This window comes from Thermobia domestica, chromosome 2, assembly GCF_964235325.1.
Source record: "Thermobia domestica chromosome 2, izTheDome1.hap1.1, whole genome shotgun sequence".
Lineage (NCBI taxonomy): Eukaryota > Metazoa > Arthropoda > Insecta > Zygentoma > Lepismatidae > Thermobia > Thermobia domestica.
In genome coordinates, this window is record NC_137455.1 from 358,941,082 (window position 1) to 358,961,490 (window position 20,409).

Sequence of the window (20,409 nt, forward strand, 5' to 3'; positions counted from 1 at the left end):
AGAGGCTAAAGTTTTATTTCGTTTGAAATTCGAATTATCGAGGCTGCAATACGTAGCCCACTTCCTACGCAACCAGAATTACATTTAGTTCGAGAGCTCCTCCGTGGCTAAGCGTTTAGCGTACGTGCCTTTGGGGTGAGAGACCCACGTTCGATTCCCGGCGGGAACTCATATGATTCGGATTTCATGTCAATCAGTAGGTCCACGTCTCATATAGCCTCTCTGCTGAGCGGGACGTTAAACTCAACTCAACATTTAGTTCAAGTCTCCGCTTCGTTTATATCCGCCGGCGCCTACTCACCAGCAGTGATGCCAATCCGTAGGAAAAATTCCATTTTGTGGATATTTTGACATTAATTTTTCGAATAAGAATAAAGAGAATTTTCGCCAAAATTGGCAATATATATGTGATTTATTATTTATTTGTTTCATTAACGCCCACAACATTTTCTGAGAGCAGGAAGTACGCTAATAACGCAAGAATAAACATGAAATCAATTGTCAAATTTTGTTATTTGAAAGTGCATTGTAGTACGAAAGTGATATAGGCTGGAACTTGTGAATCTCAAATAACCAGCAAGTAAATAATACTATGGATTTTTTAAAATCAAGAACGCAAGAGAGTAAAACGCAAGAGAGTAAAACGCCACACTAATAACAGTCATTTTCTAACACGTCCCACATGGAATAACTGGATAATGAAGTTTGTTTAGCAGGGTTGATATGTTTAAAACAAAATGTTTAAAACACGTGTTTAAAACATGTTTAAAACGAGGGCTGTTGTTTAATTCAGTTTGTTTTAAACGTTTTAAACAAATTGTTTTAAACGTGTTCTTTTTCGATGCTGGTTGGACATGTTTAAAACAACTAAAATATCAGATTGAAGAAGCTAATTTAATTTTCTAACAAACAACCCATCCTCCGCAGGATTTGTGCATGGAGTAAATTACAAGCAGAGTTATATTCTTATTATAAAAGCAATTACTGAACGAAATTCTGCACATCAGTGTGCGTATAACTAAACCAACAGAAATTCAAGTGAAGTATTTGAACATTTCTTAATTTCCAAGAATAACGGAGGTTAAACACACTATACACTATTCTAAGATCCAAATTCACAAATTCAAAACTTGGGTATTTTTTGATCACTATCATTTCCATAATAATGAAGAGTTCTCACATCATAAGCTAGAAGAAATGCTCTGACAAATGCAATACAACACATAGAAAAGAGCAGTGACTAGCCTACAAGGAGCAAATGACGTCTTTTAACTAAACAGTTTTCAAGATACATCTCTATCTCCAACATGGATAGGTAATAATGATTAGTGTCTACGGCATAACAATACAATTAACTCTAGACACCCGGCAGGGATTTTTAACAAAATGGTAGACTCTCACGTTCGGGGCTCTGGTGAATCCCCTAATTATCACAGAGTCATGAGTTATACACCATTGGAAAGCTTATAGACCACAAATTCCAACGAGGTAACATTCGTGAAATTCCCGCCGTATTCGTAGAAAAAGAACAGACATAAAAAAATCATTAAAAATATGAAAATGTTGACTTTGCGGGGCCCTGGCAACCCTTGCAGCCACTCTACGCTGACAAAATGATGCTAATGTGTAGGCCACATACTTGTGACAATAATGTAAGAAATGGTAGCCATTGCTGCCATTGCGTAATGAATTCGTTTTATGTAGGAAATATTTAATATATATATATATATATATATATATATATATATATATATATATATATATATATATATATATATATATATATGCGCAGAAAACATTCATTGAATTAGACATTCTCTCCCCTCCCCCACTAGTACCACGTCCATATGCAAATCATTTTTGCTGCACACATCATGAATACGAACAAGAATTATGCTTCTAGATCACTTTAGTGAAACATATCTTGTATTATATGTGACCGTCCCGAAAATAAATGTAAATTAACCAAAATTGACCCCCTCTTCCTCTATAAACAAGTACACATACAGGTTACTATCATGTAGGGGACTGCTTCATTGCTTCACATACCAATTTTTATGGATGTACCACAAAGGGGGGAGGAATACCCGCCAAAACCTGATGAAAAAATGATGAAAATTTTTTTTAAAAAAAACAACTTCATCTCCCTCTCTCGGCCGTACATACGTACCCCCTATATCCATAAAATGCAACTGACGGAAAGCTTCATCCCTCAAAAATATTTTGCCACCAAATCATCTTTCTAGCTTAATTAAGGACTGAGCTATTGATGTTTGTTGTAAAAATAAATGTAATTTACGTCTAAAAACTAAACTCCAAAAATTGGCTAACTTTGCCTCCTCCCTGCTACCCCATATAAGCAAGAAGTACAAATACACGATATTACCATGTAGTAGCCTACTTCATTGCTTCACGTAACATTTTTTATGAATCTATCCCCCAAGAGGGGGAATGGCCCCCCAAAAAACTGTTAAAAAAATAGAAAAAAAACTATATTTACCCTCCTCAAACATACATAAATTGCACACCAGCAAAGCTGCATCTTTCAGGAATAAATTGGTACCAAAACCATCTTCCAGCCTTGATTTGAGGTTCAAGACTGAGCCATTGAGGTTTAAAGCCCTGACACAGCAGTTGCGTCAATGGGCGTTTAAAGATTAAGAATGCAGATGACCAGTAGAACGTAACACAAAGAAACTAAACTACATATTCTGTGAACGGAGATCGGGAAAATCCCGATTTCTTTCTCCGGAATTGAACATTTGGGCGGATCGAGATTAGGGAAGTTCCCGAAATTTGATCTAGCGGTTGAATATAGATGGCAAGCAATACCTAAGAGTGTAAAACTGTAATATATGACTATTTAGATTATTGTTTTAAACAAAATAAACATTTTAAACATGTTTTTTTTGTTTAAAACAAAGTACTTTGTTTTAAACGTTAAAAACGTTTTAAACAAAAAAACATGTTTTAAACATAAAAAACGTTCTTTTTTATTCTTTAAAAAAATCATGTTTTTTTTCAACCCTGTTGTTTAGTCACATTACGTTCAGTAGAACATTATGGCACAAAAGCGTGATAAACATACTAAATTTAACAACAAAATATACTTGTTTCCATCAACAATTTCAATAGTATATTTTAATTAAGGGAAATACTTATTAGAAATTTAGAATACTGGAATTTACGAATAATTCACTCAAATATCTTTTTTTTTTTAAAAAGTAAGTAACGTATTCAATTTTCATATTTTGTAAACTTTGGAAATTTTGTAATTAGTATAGCGCGTGGGAAATTTAAGAGCAAAATGAGAATTTCTGCTTTTCAAGATGGGATTTTATAAGGTTGCAGATTGGCATCACTGCTCACCACTTACTGTCCACCTTTTTGCCTGAATTCCTTGAGGGTATTTATTCGTCCGTATGTACTAGTTATATGTAAATAAAGATTAAAGAAAAAACTTATTCTTATAAATTAATCCTCAATTTTTACTTAACATGTTTGCAGTTCCGTAACAAATCTGTTCGGGACCCCGCTGCAGCTATAGAGGCCTATTTGGGGTTCGCCAAATAACTGAGTTGACAGCGGTGCAGAGAAGGCTATTTGAGGGCTCAATCAGTGAGTAGGTCCCTGTACAGGAAGATATTAATTGGACCCCCAATCAGCGAGTTACATCAAAGATATAACAGTTGAAGGTAGAAGCCCCATACCAAGAGCTCTCTTAAATTAATAAATGGTTCCCCGGTTAGATCTGTGAAGCTTTCTCTTCTCGGGGCTCCTAGCTGCACCAATGGCTGGCCCCTTCTGTCTGAGAACGAGAACAGTATTGAAGAATTAAATGTGAAAACAATAAAGAAAAAACAACAAAGAAACAAAAACTATTTCCGAAACAAACCAAAGTAATGTTTAGGGCTACATCATTGAGTATATATACACCCCCTGTATATCAATATCGATTTCGTTGTCGCCTGCCAATATCGATTTCGTTGTCACTTTTCCTCTGGCATAGAAATAGAGAGGACTTTAGTATTCGTGACAATGGATTGAGATTACAGGACTAAATGTTTCAATTTCTTAACTATTTATTCTTTATTCAGTTCTTAAAGCCGAAATTACTGTAAGTGCGACTGGGTTTTTCGGGGCCCTTATGGCTGGAGCCCCGGAGCACTGCTCGGCTGTTCCTACCTAGTTAGGAAACTGCATGTTTAATACTTTTCTATTTCGTATGTAAAATTGTATTACTTAACTAGCCTGTGGCGAAATTTTTTGAAAATGTGGCATATGGCTATTTGTTTTGAATAAGGAGTTTATATACCAACTTTCATACCGCTACCATGCCTGTATTCTTAAGAGATTTCATGATATGGCTGTCTTATTATAAGAATTGTAACTCTCATCGTTTTTTTTCTTCCCACCTTTTCTCATGCCTCCTAGGGGATATATAAAGAAACACATGTTTAATTATTTTTAATTGAAAGTCTAAATTCCACATTCCATATCTCTAACCTTAAAGGGTTTCGAGAGATGGTCACCCAGTCATAACAATTGTAACCTTACCCATTTTTCCTTCCTGCCTTATTTCTTCCCTCCTAGGAGAAATAACAAACAATGCTTAATCATTTGTCTGATTATTTTAAGTGGGTTATCCATATACCAAATTTCATGTTTCTCCGTTCAAAGATTCGGAGATTTGGACATTTTTACTATAATAATTGCCACCCCTATTTCTCCCTCTTTCCTTGTCGAACTTCCAAAAATTCTCCCTTAGTGGTATTTTGCGTCACAAATCCCATGGAAAGTTAAAATTTCAAGTTATTAGGTTAAACGGTTTGGTTTGGCGTTGATCACTCAGGACTTTTATAAATAGAAATTTACTAAATCCTTAGCACTTATCACTGATTTTATACACATTATTTATCCCGATTCTCGTTAATTCGATTAATGCGCAATTTTTCGTTGTAAAACAACATGAGTGCCGACCCTGCGGGAGCCGAGTGGGTCCGGCCCCCCTCAAGTTTGCTTGAGTCTACAAATTTGTATTCAAATCTTCATCGATGAGTTGTTCACAAAGAAGTCGGCGTTTCTATAAAATAACCGCGATTATAGAGGAATTCCTGTATTAATTTAATTTATTAAAGATTTTAATTTTATTTTTAAGGTAAACTTATGGTCAATTTACAACCTTTAGAATCTGCTCGTGCACAGAAAGCAAGTCACATTTCAAAATAGAACGTAACTTGCTCAACATTTATAATACAATGAAGTGTTATGATAAATACAAATAGTGATGATTTCAGAAGACTTTCTCCGAATGGGAGGGGGCATTTAATTACACTGGGGCTGAAAAGTAGTATTACGAAAATAATATTACCCAATAGAATATATCGTCCCAGGCACGGGTAAAGGTTAATCTGAAAAGGTAGAGGGACGCATGACGTCATGCCGTTTCCAGTAGCTATCTTTGCGCAGTATAATATTTTAGGAAGTGGAGAGACGCCAATATATTTTTGGAAGCAGGGGCGTACAACAGCGTTCCCTCACTTTTTACCCCTGGTCCCAGGGAGAATATCCCCCCTCATCGGGCCACCTCTGAAATCATCACTGATTGTTGAGCTAAACTTTACATAATAATAATAATTCATAAATTATAAATGTTTCTATTTTATGTACTTTTAAGTTGCAATACTGAGTGACAGGAGCCAGTCAGTAACGAATTCAGGGCAAAACTATGTTAAGCTATATTTAATTCTGATATTTCATAGGCCTAATTTTATGAAGGAAATAAAAGATTTTCTGTCTTCTGTAGTAAATGACAGCCAATTTACAAATATTGTTAGTGGATGAGACCAGGGCTGAAAGTGGATCTGAAAAAGTGGGGGGACGGTAGATAGTGGCATGACGCGACGCCGTTTTCCCTGTCTATCTTTGCCCTTGTAATTTTATTTAGCAACTGGGGGGATGTCGTACATACTTTTTCGAGGTAGGGGAACGACGTCCCCCCGCGTTCCCTCTCACTTTTACCCCCCTGGATGAGACGAGAAATCATGTTTTCACGTCCCGTAAATTTTGTAAAAGTATCGTCTCGTGTCGATTCTCGAAAGAATTGTTCCTCGTCTCGTCTCGATACTCGTAAAACTTTGCTCGTCTCCTTTTGTAAAAATTTCATCTAGAAGTTCTTCATAATTCCTCCGCGACACCAGAGTTGCACGAAGAGCGTGGTAATAACATTTAAATCACATTTATTATTGAAGTATAGGCTATTGCGTGAGCACTAGTGTATTTTTAAGCGTTAATAAATGCTCTTCATTGTGTTCGTACAATCACTTTATCTATTTATACTTTTTATACATATTATGAATCATATAATAATAAAACAATATTTGAGATATAAGACTTACATTTACTCTTAAAATGTCTCGTCTTGTCACGAGAACGAGATGAGAATTGTCATGTATCTCGTCTTGTAGGTAACACTAATTGTTAATACAGGGTCATTAAAAAAAAAAAAAAATTCAGGGATTTCATTTGGATCTAGAATTTCTAACTGGTCTGATTTTCATGCGATTTATGGCAAATATCAAGGAAGGATGGGAGATTGATGGGGCTATGTTTACTGGTTTAAATTCATCTGCGATAATATCGAACACGTCTCCAGAAAAACAGTAAATGTTCGCCAGTGTGCCTTACAATTGGAATGAGGTGCGGTGCGGTGTGAAGATTTGAGTTTTCTTCATTAAATGGCAACCTCGCCAAGGTCAATAAGAAACAGGAAACTGGAAATTGTGCTATACAGTTCTGTGCTACTGTATGAGTATGATCAGAACACAGTGAGAATCAGGGGTGCCCATCCCCCCCAAACCTGATGGCGCACTCCCCCCTAAAACTAATAATCTCTTCCCTCCTCAAAACTCAAGTCCTCTAAAAACAATTGCCCAGTGTAGCAGTAGTTTTTATAGTACTAGTAATTGTTATTTTTGTTGTTTTTATTTCCTATAGTAGTATTATAGAATGCTTGTAGTACTAGTAGGGGCAGTAATAATTATAAAAATGGCATTACTTTTATTAGTAGTCTTGGTAGTGTACAATGCTAAATATGTTCTATAGGGATATTGAAGGGTATAAAAACTTCTATACATTGTGTATGGCACAGGTATTCTTTTTTTACAATTAGTAGTATTATTTTTTTCTTTACAAAATATTGATATAATTCCCTTGTACATGAAAAGTAAAACGCAAGTTACAAGTTATTGAGTTTGATACCAAAAGAAAATGTTATCCTCGAAATTAGCCTACAAAAAGAAGTAATATAAAAAAACATTCCTGTAAAAGAGCCAAGTACGAGTGGCCTTAAAAAGAATTGAAATCACAAAAATAGGCGCCAAGTTCTGGTGGACAACAGTTACAAACACTCACTGGCTCACTTCAAATTTAGATTTGAAACTTGGCTGTTGTCTATATGGTTACTACTAGCTCAAAATTATGTCAAACTACTTTATAATTTTCAACAGACAACATAGGCAAGTTTCAAATCTAAATTTGAAAGTGATTCCTTGAGTGTTTGTAACTGTTGTTCATCAGCAGAACTTGGCGCTCATTTTTGTGATTTCACTTCTTTTTAAGGCCGCTCATACTTTTTTTTTTTTTTTTTTTTACAGGAATGATTTTGTTGGATTAAATTATTATTGGTCCGCAGTACTTCATTCATCGAGTATCGAAGCAGGGGGTACGGGGGTTCACCCCGGAAAATTTTTGAAAATTAGCTTCTTAAAATCGTGTTTTAATGCTATTCCGACAGTAAATTTGCTAGTTCAAAAGTAGAGTAAAATCCCCCCCAAAATTTTTCTCAATGGCGCAGCTTGCGCCATACATCCCCCCTGTGGGTGACCCTGGTGAGAATAATGTACTCTTTGGAGCACCATGAGTTTATCATTAAAAGTTTTTGGAGAACGGAATCTGTTGTTGTTACGCAAAGGACATTTAGAAACAAATTTGCTTCACGTTCTGCCCCAGACAGGAACATAATGTGGTCGCTAGTAAATAAATTGGAAGAAACAGGATCGCTTCTGAGTGAGGCAGGGAAGCATCTGACCCCACAGGCAGGTGTTGTGGGAGATGTCAATTATTGACTTCTTAGGTCACCCAAGAAATCTTTCCGTCGTTAGTCGCAAAAAACAAAAAAACAACGCTATAGCTATTCTACATGTGATTTATGGGTGTTACCACTAACACTTAATTTGTATTCTCACTAACACTTAATTTGAATTCTGTAATTTCACTTCAAAAATCAAAAACCTCATTCCAATTCTAAGGTACAGTGGCGAATATTTGCTGTTTTTCTTTAGACGTGGTCGATATTACCGCGGATGAATTTAAACCAGTAAACATAGTTCCATAAATCTCCCATTCTTCCTTGATCATTTGTCATAAACCGCATGAAAATCGGACTTCAGTTAGAATCCTAGACGCAAATGAAATACATGAGTTTTTTAAAATCTCCCTGTATATCATATACGTAGCACATTATCCACTATTTTCAAGATATTATCCGCTTTTGCGAAAATGAACAAAATACTGATCTCCAAGACTACTACTATGAATATAGCCAGTTCTCGGTTTCGAATCTCTACTCATGAAAGAAGAATACTTAACGGTTTGAGTGCATACGCCATTTGTTCTTTTTAACCGATTGTAAGAAATTATTATTATTATCATTTTAAAATGAATTGGAGTCGCCCACGGACAATAAAGTGCTATTCTACGGGTTAAAATAAGCGAATATGCTATACAATTGTATACCCTGCGAGGTCCCCTTCAGCTCCTATGGGGAATCAAAAATTTCACTATGTGGCAACGTTACAGATTAACCTGGAGCCATTAGCATTGCTCTACTAAACCATCAAGTAGAGTTAAATTGATTTTGACGCTAATTGGTGCTGCTAGTGTCAATGCCTACCAGAGTAAATGGATGTTATATGAGTAATGACATGGCAGCCATTTTGTGGATAGGGATTTTTATATCTATGCACGAGGTATAGAAATCTTTTTCTTCCTTCCTTTCAAATTTCTTAAATCCTTTCTTCCTTTTTGTCATAATAATTCACAGAGAAATGGAGCAGAAAAATCCACTGTTGAAGAGCATGTCAGTTTGCGGAGATATATAAATCCACAACTTTAAATAATATCTTCACAGTTGTTGAACTTAATTTTTCTGCTCTGTCATATAAAGCTAGATCAGCGTAGAATGAGTATAATTCAGCATACATATATAATTAAAGAATACGTTTCCTTAAAAACCCTTTTTACTATTAGCGACTTTCTACGCTTATTACGTATTCTTTTGGAAATGAATTTTTCTTGGCCCATTGCGTAGTGTTGGAACCTGAGTCTGACAAGGCAGACGAGTAGCAGAGATGATCAATGTGGCGTGAACGGGCAGATTATTTGAGATCAACGTCTCCTGTGACTTTTGAGGAAGTGCACAGTATCGGATTATGAATATTGTAGTGGTGCTCTTATGGAAGATTAGATAGTAGATCTAATCTCCGTGCAGATTTACATTAGGTCGTTAAATTTAAAAGAAAATTATCATTTTCCTTGCTTTCTACTGTGCCATGAGAGCAAAAGAGATCCACCAACGCATGGTACATTAAAGTACAATTGGGTAAAGTAGGTTGCGGCAGGTTAGGTTAGTAGAGTATGTTATGTTAGTAGAGTAAGTTAAATTAGCTGAATAGGGTGAATTAGCTTCTTAGAGTAAATTATGTTAGGTTAGTGTAGAATAGTTTACGTAGGTAGTGTAAAAATTAGGAGGTTAGGTTGTTAGTAGAATAGGTAAGTTAGGTTAGTAGAGTAGGTTAGTTTACGTTAGTAGGGTTGGTTAAGTTAGATTAATAGAGTAGCTTAGGTTAGTAAAGAGGAATAGGTTAGGTTAGGTTAGTAGAGTAGGAAGCGGTAGGTTAGGTTAGCGTTTGTCTGTGTATTTACAAGTACTTTAATGTTGATTTTGCAGTGAAACGAGTTCCCGTGGCATTTATAGTATTACGACAATAGTAACGCTACACTTGTAAATATAAATTATAGCTTCTCTACATTGTGTACAAATATTCCTACAATATATAATAAAATCTAATATATCTCCCTTTTATGTGCACTTACTCATTTTATTCTCCCTATAGCATTAAGTATGGTTTTAAGTTAGTAATCCCTACACTTGTAAATAGAAAATAGAGTTATACTACGATGTGTAGTAATACTCTGCCAACGGAAATTGATGTCTAATATAGTCCTCTTTCATATACAGGCAATCATTTTAAGCGTAAAATTACCTTTTTTCAAGTGACGATTTGCATCTGCATGAAATTTTTTCCCAGAAATGTTCTTTTTGTTGTTTACGCAAGCAGATTATGGATAGTGGAAAAGGTGCATGTAAACAAAATCATTTTTGTAAAGAGTCTTTGCAGGTACATATAGTATGTGTTTTAAGATTGACATAAGCTATCTAGCATTATCTGTGGCGTACTGTGTAAATAATATTATACTATTTGAGTGCTTAGAGATCTTTTTTTTTCCAGAATGGAGGCTCTGAGAAATATCTTACATACGAAGGAATACAATAATTTAATTTATAGAAAAGATTAAAAAAGTCAACTAATCTGACCAAAAATAACAATTTTATTTTCATCTTCAGTGTCTTGTGTACATATTTCAGAAATTACTATAGCCTGTGATGACAGCCATTTTGGGGGTACTGGTAATATGTTTCCGATTCTTTGATTGGTAGTTAGTTTGTTTCGTAATTTTTCATTGTTCAATTTTCTTTCCCATAAGAAAGAACGGGGTGTCGTTACTCATATCCAGTGGCGTAGCACACTTTTGCGGGCCCCCCGCAAAGTATAGAGAAGGGGCCCTAGTTGTAAAGCCGACAGAAGGTTGAAGTTCTACTTCTTTCAATCTTTATTCATCGCAAGACTTCCGGGCCCCCCCGCACTGCGGGGCTTGCGGGGGCAGCTGCTACGCCACTGCTCATATGTTTACTTTGCCTCTATCGACTTAAAATGCCATTTGGAAAGAACTTGTGTAATTATTTGATGGACTGTTAAATCTACTCTATGGTTCTTTATTTGTGACGTTGCTACATAGTTTCAGATGAGGACCCAAAAGGTGTGCAATTATATACGTTTTTCACTTTATCTTGACCTATAGGATAGTGCTTTGTAGTCCGTGGGCACCATTTTTATAACATTCGATATATATGTCTCAAGAAAGATTTCACAGTTATTGAGCACCCCTAATTTTTGGAATACGCGACACTTTTGAGTACGAATTAAAATCAGAAAAATCAGAACATGTTCTAACTTTGCCGAATGCAACCTGCATATAAAAAGTCCCAAATCTCTATTAAGTGCGTTCGATTTCCTTAAAATTCACTGATAATGCATATTATTACGTAATTAGCAATCTTATGTTGTATTTGCATCTAAAAAAGTATTATGTTCCAAATAAAAGTATCTTGATTGTAACCAGTAGTAATAATACAGCTACTTATGAATAGTAAACGAAAATGAGTTAGTGTATATTTATTCTTGAGTTTTACGTCCCATGATTGTGGCGCTTTAGACTAAATGTGTTCGTTCCATCTTTGTCCCATTTCAATGTTCAGAAAAGGAAATCAGTTTCGAACAGTGATGCCAACCCTTGGAAAAATCCCATATTGTGGGATTTTTTGACAATGATTTTTCGAAATGGGATATATGGAATTTTCGTACAAATTAGCAGAATTTGTGGAATTTTTCATAATTACATCTCTTCCATTGACGCCAACAAACTGTCTATGATCCTAGTAGTAGACAAATGAGTATTCAGTAGACTTGAAATTAATGCTAATTGGCAAATGTTGTTACTATAAAACATACTGTATGCTAGTGTTAAAGTGATTTATGCAATGACTGGCGAATCTAAAAAAGAAATGCCAAGGAACGTTAATCGTACGCTTGTATTTTTTAAAAATGAGAGAAAGAACAGAATTAACCCAAGAAAATGAAACGAGTAACGTTCAACTTCCAAATCGTTCCATACGAAATGACTGAAGAATGAAGATTGTCTAAGTTTTATTATGTTCAGTAGAAGATTATGGCACAAAAACTTGATGGAAATACTAAACTCACAACTAAATTATTTATTTTTATCAGCATTTTCAATTGTCTCTTTCAATTAAGGAAAATATTTGTTTATAAACTGTTTGATAAACGTAGTTAATCAGATTTTTAAAATTAATTCACTCATATATTGAAGATCATGACTGATATACACTAATTTCACTGTTCATGTTTTCTAAGTTTAGAAAATTTGTTTTTAAAGCCTGTGACAAACATCTTGGCATTTCAGCTAAACGAATAAAACGCAAGCTCTGACGCGATGTTGCCGAGTGCTAAGGGGTGTGGCTATGGCTAAACAGACGAACTACAGCGTGATTAGGTGGCAAAGGATAGATGTGGATGTGTACAAAATAAACGTGGCAATATCGCTGGACTCTCATTTGCTAGCAGCATTTAAAGGGAACTTGGAGCGCCGCCTTCAAATGCCAAGATGTTTGTCACGCCATTCAGTATAACGTGGGAAATTCAAGAGCAAAATGGGAATTTCTTCCTCTCGAGATTTGTTTAAAAATAACATTTCGGGTTGGCATCACTGGTTTCGAGATTGTTTACCACAGCTATAGTGGGCAATTCCCACTGGTCTTTATTTCGTGTTGTGGCCAGTCTGTTAAAATTCAAGCATTTCGATAATTGGAAATTTTGAACAATTTAATAAAAATCCAAATGACAAATACTTTAACTAAATAATTGTGACTACGACCAAGGGCGCCCATCAAGGGGGGCAAGGTGAGGCGCTTGTCCCCTAGAAAAAATTGTACTTCAGAATATCGAAAACCCAATAGAATTTTTACATTAGTTACAGCAAAATTTGAAACTATATTTCAAACGTCGCTTATACTTGCCCCCCCTTGGAAACTACAACATGGGCACCCTTGACTACGACACAGTTTGAAGAACAGACAACTTGATGTCTTGAAATGCTTTACATTAAAAGTTCCTTACCTGGGAATAGTGCCCTGTGCGATGACTAAAACGATAATGTTCTACGTCGTTCCTTCTGAAGCCATACCTCATAACTTCATCAAACCAGTCTTCTATTTGTCGACGAAAATCAGGGCCTGGACCAGCAGGACTTGGGTCTCCATACGTCCACGTAACTGCTACGTTTTGGCCAACAGTAAACCTTGCTACGTTAAAAAACAAAAAGAATAGATAAAATCATTATATAGGTATATGTAATTACTGCCTAACAATAAATAACGAGCTTATATTCAAAAGAAAACATTTCCACAATTCCGTTAACCATTTCCACATACACTTCTTTCATCGCTCAGAAGCTGAAAACAGACACACTGGATATTACAATGTAATTATTGTTTATACTGCATTTATATCTTCTATTTATTCAAGTATGGAAAGTAATCGTAGTTGGAAAAGAAGAGTGCTTAATTGCCTTCTTGCCTCCCTATACGTACGCCCATGAACATAACTGAATTGCTTCAAAGGCACTAAGAACATAAGTTTAAATCTTTTGATGCAAGTGATATATTACTTTCTGAATAGTTTTGGCGGATATATTACTTGTAATTCAACACTAAACTTCTATGGTTAAAATGTGTGATGAAGTTCGTTAGAAGTAATAAAGAAATGACATTTAGCACAAATCCATAAAACCATGCGTGTACGTGATAAAAACGTTAAATGAACTTCGTTTAATGTTCGCGTGAGGATAGCAATTATAAGAAACGAAGTAATACATGCACAGGAATATGTATTACAAACACGCTTCCAGAGTTCATGAAACGCCCATATGATTCCTTATTTACTCAATATTATTGCATAGAATGAGTTTAAATGTTTATATTTATACAGGGTGATTATACATGATTCTTCAAGTTTGAAAAAAGCTGGATTGCAAATTTATAAAACATACAATAACGACAGAATGTAATAACGACGACGGATAACACATAATCCCGGTGGGGACACTCGGTCGAGAAAGTGTAGAAGCTTTTTCAGACCAGCCCTTCTGAGTGAGATTTTCCTGGGTTTCCTCATTCACACCAGGCAAATGTCGGGATCGTACCTAGCGTACAGGTTCCAGGCCGCTTCCTTCTTTCCCTAAGCCTTTCTTCCTTCCCTTTCCTCGGATAGTGCGATCTCCGAGGGAAGTCATCCATCATAACGTGACTGGCTAAAATGGCCATAGATGCCGAAAGCCCAGAATTCTAGTTCCTAATTCCCCGAATTATACGGAAAAAGGGGGTAATGACACGCGTTCTTTTTTTTTTAATTGCTCAGAACAGCAATGAGAGAGCACCATGGAATCTAATGAATAGTGCTGTACATACCTACGTATGTTTACTATGAAATAACTCAACTATTGCGTAATTACTCTCCGTTATAAGATAGCAGACGGAAATTTGAAACCTTACCCTGAGTTGCAGTTACCCTGCATCCCAGTTGAGGGTAATAGCACGCAACAGTTGAGTTCTTAGTTAAATTCTTTTTAACTAGAACTTCCATATGATGATATTCCCTAAACCTATGTGCTCTCTTCGCTCTTCTTATTGCAGAGGAGCCTTACGACGCATTGCTGTTAGAATTTCTGAGCTTTGGTGCTTTCCCTTCTGTTTCACTGACGATGGTTTTTGCCTAGGAATTGAAGAAATTGCTGTTAACGGGACTATTGTGGAGAATTTTTCGGACTTGGTGTCTTCCCTTGATGTTCCAGCGACTGACAGTTCAGAAACGTCACTAAATTTTTGTTTCGTCGAGTCCATTGTATCATGAGAAAGGTCTGCTTCCATATTCTCCTCAGTCTGACTACAGCACTGATCACTTGCAGCAAAATCAGCATCTTAATCACACGCACTCTTGTGCTCATGCGTGCTATTACCCCAAATCAGGACATCTTGATTTTTTTGTTCTTGACTGGCATGCGAAAATATTATAACAAAATACTAACCATATATTCATTCTAAATTGACTATTCGTATATATTGACTACAAAAATACCGTACCCTAGAAGTAAGTTTGAACCTAAAGAAAACTTGAAGTTTTTGAAGAAAAACAAATATTTTCAATATATGGTCATACTCCGCAGTAAGTTCTCTGGAGCACTCTCCGACTCAAGAGAGGTTCGTTAGGCACGTTGTTGGTAGGGTTGAGCACCATGCAGACCTCTCCTTCTTCTACTTCTTTGTAAACAGGGATACGTGCAATTATACACAGTGTGTCGTTACCCCGTTTTCCCCTACATGAAAATATACAGAAACTAGTCGCATTTCAGACATGTTGTTTCAAATTTTGCTGTAGCTTCCTCTCGTCAGCCGACACATATCTATGCAATAGTTTAATTTGGCTCCTTCATATATACTTGCGAAGCGATTTACGACATCGCAATTTATAACTTTTGTATCACATTTTCGGAAGTAAAGGAAATTATCTACGAATTTTACTGTTTTACATGGATATGAAATAACATATATAAAACATTTTTATATATAAAAAATGCATATGTTGTCACTCTACAGACTGCTTGAGATGATAGCTAGTTTAGAATGTGCTCATATGGAGTTTTTAAATCTATTTTTAATGGCAAAAGTAATATACAATAACTTAATCCGCGCAAGTGTTAATTTCCTAACGCACATTGTAGTTTAATAAAATGAAATGAAATTTTTTCAGTTTTACGTCCCACCATTATGCTGGCTAGGCTAAAAATGAAATGGCGGAATGAAGAAAGTGGGAGAAACGGGAGAACCCCGGGGAAACCCACGTACACGGTGTTTGTTCACTACAAAGTTCACTTGGCGGAAGTAGGGTTTGAACCCGGGACCCCATGCACCAGAGGTGAACGGTCTACTACTGAGCATCCACGGCCCCTGTAGATTACTATTACCTGGGTCAATTTCATTATTCCATTTTTTTCAAGTCATAAACTAAATACTAATTTTCTTTCGTAATTTCAATGGAAACCAAGATGAAATAGCAAAAGAACATTTCTTGGTCAACACTCTATAGATACGTCGTATGAATTACTTGCCAGAGCGTTAGACAACAGACCCGTTTTTACTAGTTATCTAATTTCTAAAAAGTAAGCTGAGGTCTTGCATTTCTAAAGACTATTGAGACACTTTATTTTCATTATGTTATAAAATATCGAAGGTAACCTTGTTTCTTTATCGTTAATTCTACAATCAGTCTCAAGTAATATATTCTTTAATATATACGGTGTTTCAAAACAACACCGACAACGTTTGGGAGGTGATTCTTGACACCAAAATAAGAGAAAAAAGTATAGACCAACCTAGGTACAGAAATCCATCACTTCGGAGTTATAGGCAGGCCCGTATCCAGGGGGGCCTAGGGGGGCCGGCCCCCTAAATTTTTACTGGCCCCCTCTAAAATTTTCACGGTGGACTTGCAAATGAACTTTAATATGGGATGAACTAATATTTTTGAATCGGGCCCCCCTAACTTCCACCGGGCCCCCCCTATATTTTCGGGCTGGCTACGGGCCTGGTTATAGGCTGCCGAAAACACGAAAAAAAAGAACTTTAAAGGTCCATAGCTCCAATAACACGGGATCTACCGTAGTCTGGTCAAGACTTCACTTAAGAATTAGTATGTGCCCTATCCAAATATCCAAGTTTCAGAATCCTGTAGCACTTCCGCAACAATTTTTATAGTCTAAAGGTAGTTGGTGAATACTTCAAATTGTATGCCTGTAGCCAAACTCCCTCTATAAAAATTGTTGCGTGAGTACCTTAGGATTCTGAAACATGTATTTTTGGATAGCTCACATATTAGTTTCTAAGTGAAGTCTTGACGCGACTATGGTAGGTCCCGTAGTTTTGGACCTATGGATCTTTAAAAGTTCATTTTTTTTCATGTTTTCGGCAGCCCTAATTCCGAAAGGAAGCATTTGTGCAACCAGGCTGGTCTATATTTTTTGTCTTACCTTGATGTCGGGAATCACCTCCCAAACGTTCTTGGTGTTGTTTTGAAACACCCTGTATAGTGCGTTAGAATGTGTTACGGAGAACCACAAAAGAATCTAAAGGAAAATGTAGCATTTTTTCTGAGGAGAATTACCACAAATATATGCGATATTGAAGAAGAAATCTTTTCTTTTGGAGAAAAGACTATGGTATGCTGTCTTGTTGTAAAAATACCTCTCTATCACTTAGAGACGCATCGCATATTATGATACAAATTTTCGTTTGTATCTTAAGAATTCAACAAAGAAGCATTCAACAAGAAATGATCATTCTTAACTAACAGGCTTAATATTGTATGAAGGAAGAAGCTGGTGAACTGTTATATATGGAGTATTGGACCGTATGGTTCAGACTTGGATAATACGGAAGTTAGAGAAGAAATATTTAGAGAGCTTTGAAATATGGTAGTACAGGAAGATGGAGAAGACAAAATGGATAGAAAGAATAACAAGTGAAGATGTTTTGAAACGGATAGGAGAGAAGAGAAAGCTTCAAGCCAGCATTCTTCGTAGGAAGGTCAATTGGATTGGACACATCTTGCGAAGAAATTGTCTTCTTCATATTGCCATAGAAGGAAAGATGGAAGGAAAGAGAAGGATAAGAAGAAGAAGAACACAACTGATCGATGAGTGAAAAATAGAAGAAAATATTTGGAGTTGAAAGAGTGTTCGAGAAACGTGGAAGAAACATTTCCAACCCCAAACCTAAAATTGAAAAAAATAAAATAAAATAAAATAAAGATAATTTGTCCCTGCTAAAAGGCAAAATACTTAATAGTAATAATAATAGCAATTCTGTGATTTTGTGTAGCAAACTAAGACACAATACCGCTTTTAAAACGCTGATTTTGAGGAGAGAGAGAGACTATAAACTATTTGTTCATGTTTAATTCAACATGGTTTATTTCGAGAATATCAAGACGTGATCAAGACTTGGCCTTCGAGACTGAGATAGCTATTAGTCAATCGAGACGAGACGAAGAATGCATGAAGTGTCGTCCCCTCTTGTCTCGATATCATCCCTAGTGTGCCTTCAAAAATATTCCCCCTGATGCACTATTCCTGTAGGAGTAATTGTGGATATCATCCTTGTTTGATAGACTATCCGCAATGCTGTTGAGATTAGCGGGTTAGTATAAGGATCAGGATGCAAAATACTAGTATGTCCGTGAAATAAGTTGTAACGAAATGACTTTGTACTCGACAAAAGTAAAGACTTAAGTATTTTTCTATTTTCAATACTTAAAATATAGGCTACTTAAATTATCTTGAGATAAAACGTTGTATTTAAGCTTAGACTTGGTAAAATTTAGCTTGTGAAGGACTTTAATTTACCAAAGAAACAAACCAAAATTCTTTACGTGGCAAACACTGCTATATTGCTACTTGTTACCGATCTAACTTCCGTTGAGAGTCTGCCGCTGAATTACTTATATTAATGCCTTACTCCAAGGGAGAATTCTAGATTTTTAGCAAATAATCACGAAGTAGGCATTGATTTAGCCTTCTGCGGCGAGTATACTGTAAATGCACTTATTCCAACGTTTTAATCTATTCTATATATATCAAAATGAAAATGACTATGTTTGTGACTTAATAGACTAACACTTGAACCACCCAACTACCCGACTCGATCAAACATTCAGTATAGGGGATGAGGTTTGGGTTTGGAATAGTTTTCATTATTTCATTTTTTGGTGCTACGTACTTAGGGAAGGGATATACGGTGTATATTTGAATACACCATTTGAATATATATTTGAATATATATTTGAACCCATTTGAATACACTGAAAACAACGCAATGTCCGTACCTCATCATGTCAAATGGGTTCTGAAGGTGACCTGTGACCTTCATTTGACAGTGACTTCTAACCAGTGACAGTGACAGTGACAGTGACACTCGATTGACGCATATTTGGTCGGCTTGTGACATAGAATCATACCATACAGCTTTTTCTTTGTTATTACTTCGATTTACTTTTTTTCGGGCTCTTTCAGCATTTACCACTGCAATCCCATAAGGAAAAAATCGAAATTTGACCTTTGACCCTATATCTCTTCAATCTTTAGTACAAGCGACATGTTTCTAAGGCGAAACAAAACTTCGTCTAAAGTTGCACCAAATTGCACGGCGGCTTTACCTCATACCACTTTTGCACAGTGAACAAATGAAATTGACATACGAATTAATCAACCCTCTGTATATATATGGTATAAATGGTATAAATTATGGTATAAATGGTCGATAATGACCGATATTAGTGTCGAATTCATAGTTTTTGGGGTCGCTGAGGTGAACAATGACAGTTCCGATGTCTAAATCCACATTTCGCTTCGCAACTTGGGGAGGGAGAGGGGGAAAGATTTAAAAAAAAATGATCTATATTAGAGCCGAATCCATAGTTCTTAGGATCGCTGAGATGAATAGTGACACTCCGATGTCGTTTAAACCAAATCCAACCCTAATAGTAATATTTAATTTTTATTTATATAGATTTCTTATTATTTCTGATTTGTCATTATGTTTTATTTGTTTCTATAGATTTGAGAACGCTTCAGTAATAGAACAAAGTGGCTGATGCTATTAAGTTTATATTTACGCAGTAATGTTTATTTCTCGGCAGAGGGATTTTCTCGTCGAACTCCTCCCTGAATTTAACATTGTTCTATCTTATTTTTGCGAGAATGCTTCCGTGTGCATATGAACAAACAGTCATATCAATTCGTACTGATAATAATTTAAAAAGTTTTTGTGGCTACTTCCTGAATTGACGATCTTTCTTCCTTACTACAAAAGAACCTTAAACTCCCATAATTATCATTAAGATGATACTGTTTCCATCCTGTAAGGCTCAAGTGAACGTTGAAGAACACGTCCCCGAGAATTTCTTCATATTCTAGCCAGCACGTGACTCGGAATTCAATCACGGTTCTTCAGGGGTGTTCGTCGATGTTGAGAATTTTCGTGTCGGCCCCCTGGCGTTCAGCTCTGGAAGTACGAGGTTATTCGAAAGGCACGTTGCGCTTGTAAATCACGATGCGTCCTCTGGACGTGAATTGTATACTTAGAAGGCAGAGTTTGACAGCTAGCACCGCCAAACGATGTAACAACAAAATTATTACATAAAGAACATCAGTTCAGGGCTTCATCACTAAAGTTGGCTCAAAGCTGAACAGTACATTTGTTCATCTTAAGAACAATCATGACTTTTAACGTTGGAAAATAACTGTAAATCAAAATATATGCATTGTGAAGTAGTGTAATTTTTTGTATATTTTTTCTTTTCACTTTCAGTTACGAATTTT

At 36.0% G+C, this 20,409-nt stretch overlaps 1 protein-coding gene across 1 annotated transcript in view; it reads right to left on the reverse strand.

Moving 5' to 3' along the window:
- LOC145678818 (venom allergen 5-like) overlaps positions 1 to 20,409 on the reverse strand; it is a 129,426-nt gene that overhangs the window by 10,650 nt on the left and 98,367 nt on the right. The window contains exon 4 of the mRNA XM_081749359.1: positions 13,098 to 13,282. Coding sequence (XP_081605485.1) covers positions 13,098 to 13,282 — 185 coding nt within the window. The remainder of the gene's footprint in view (positions 1 to 13,097; positions 13,283 to 20,409) is intronic.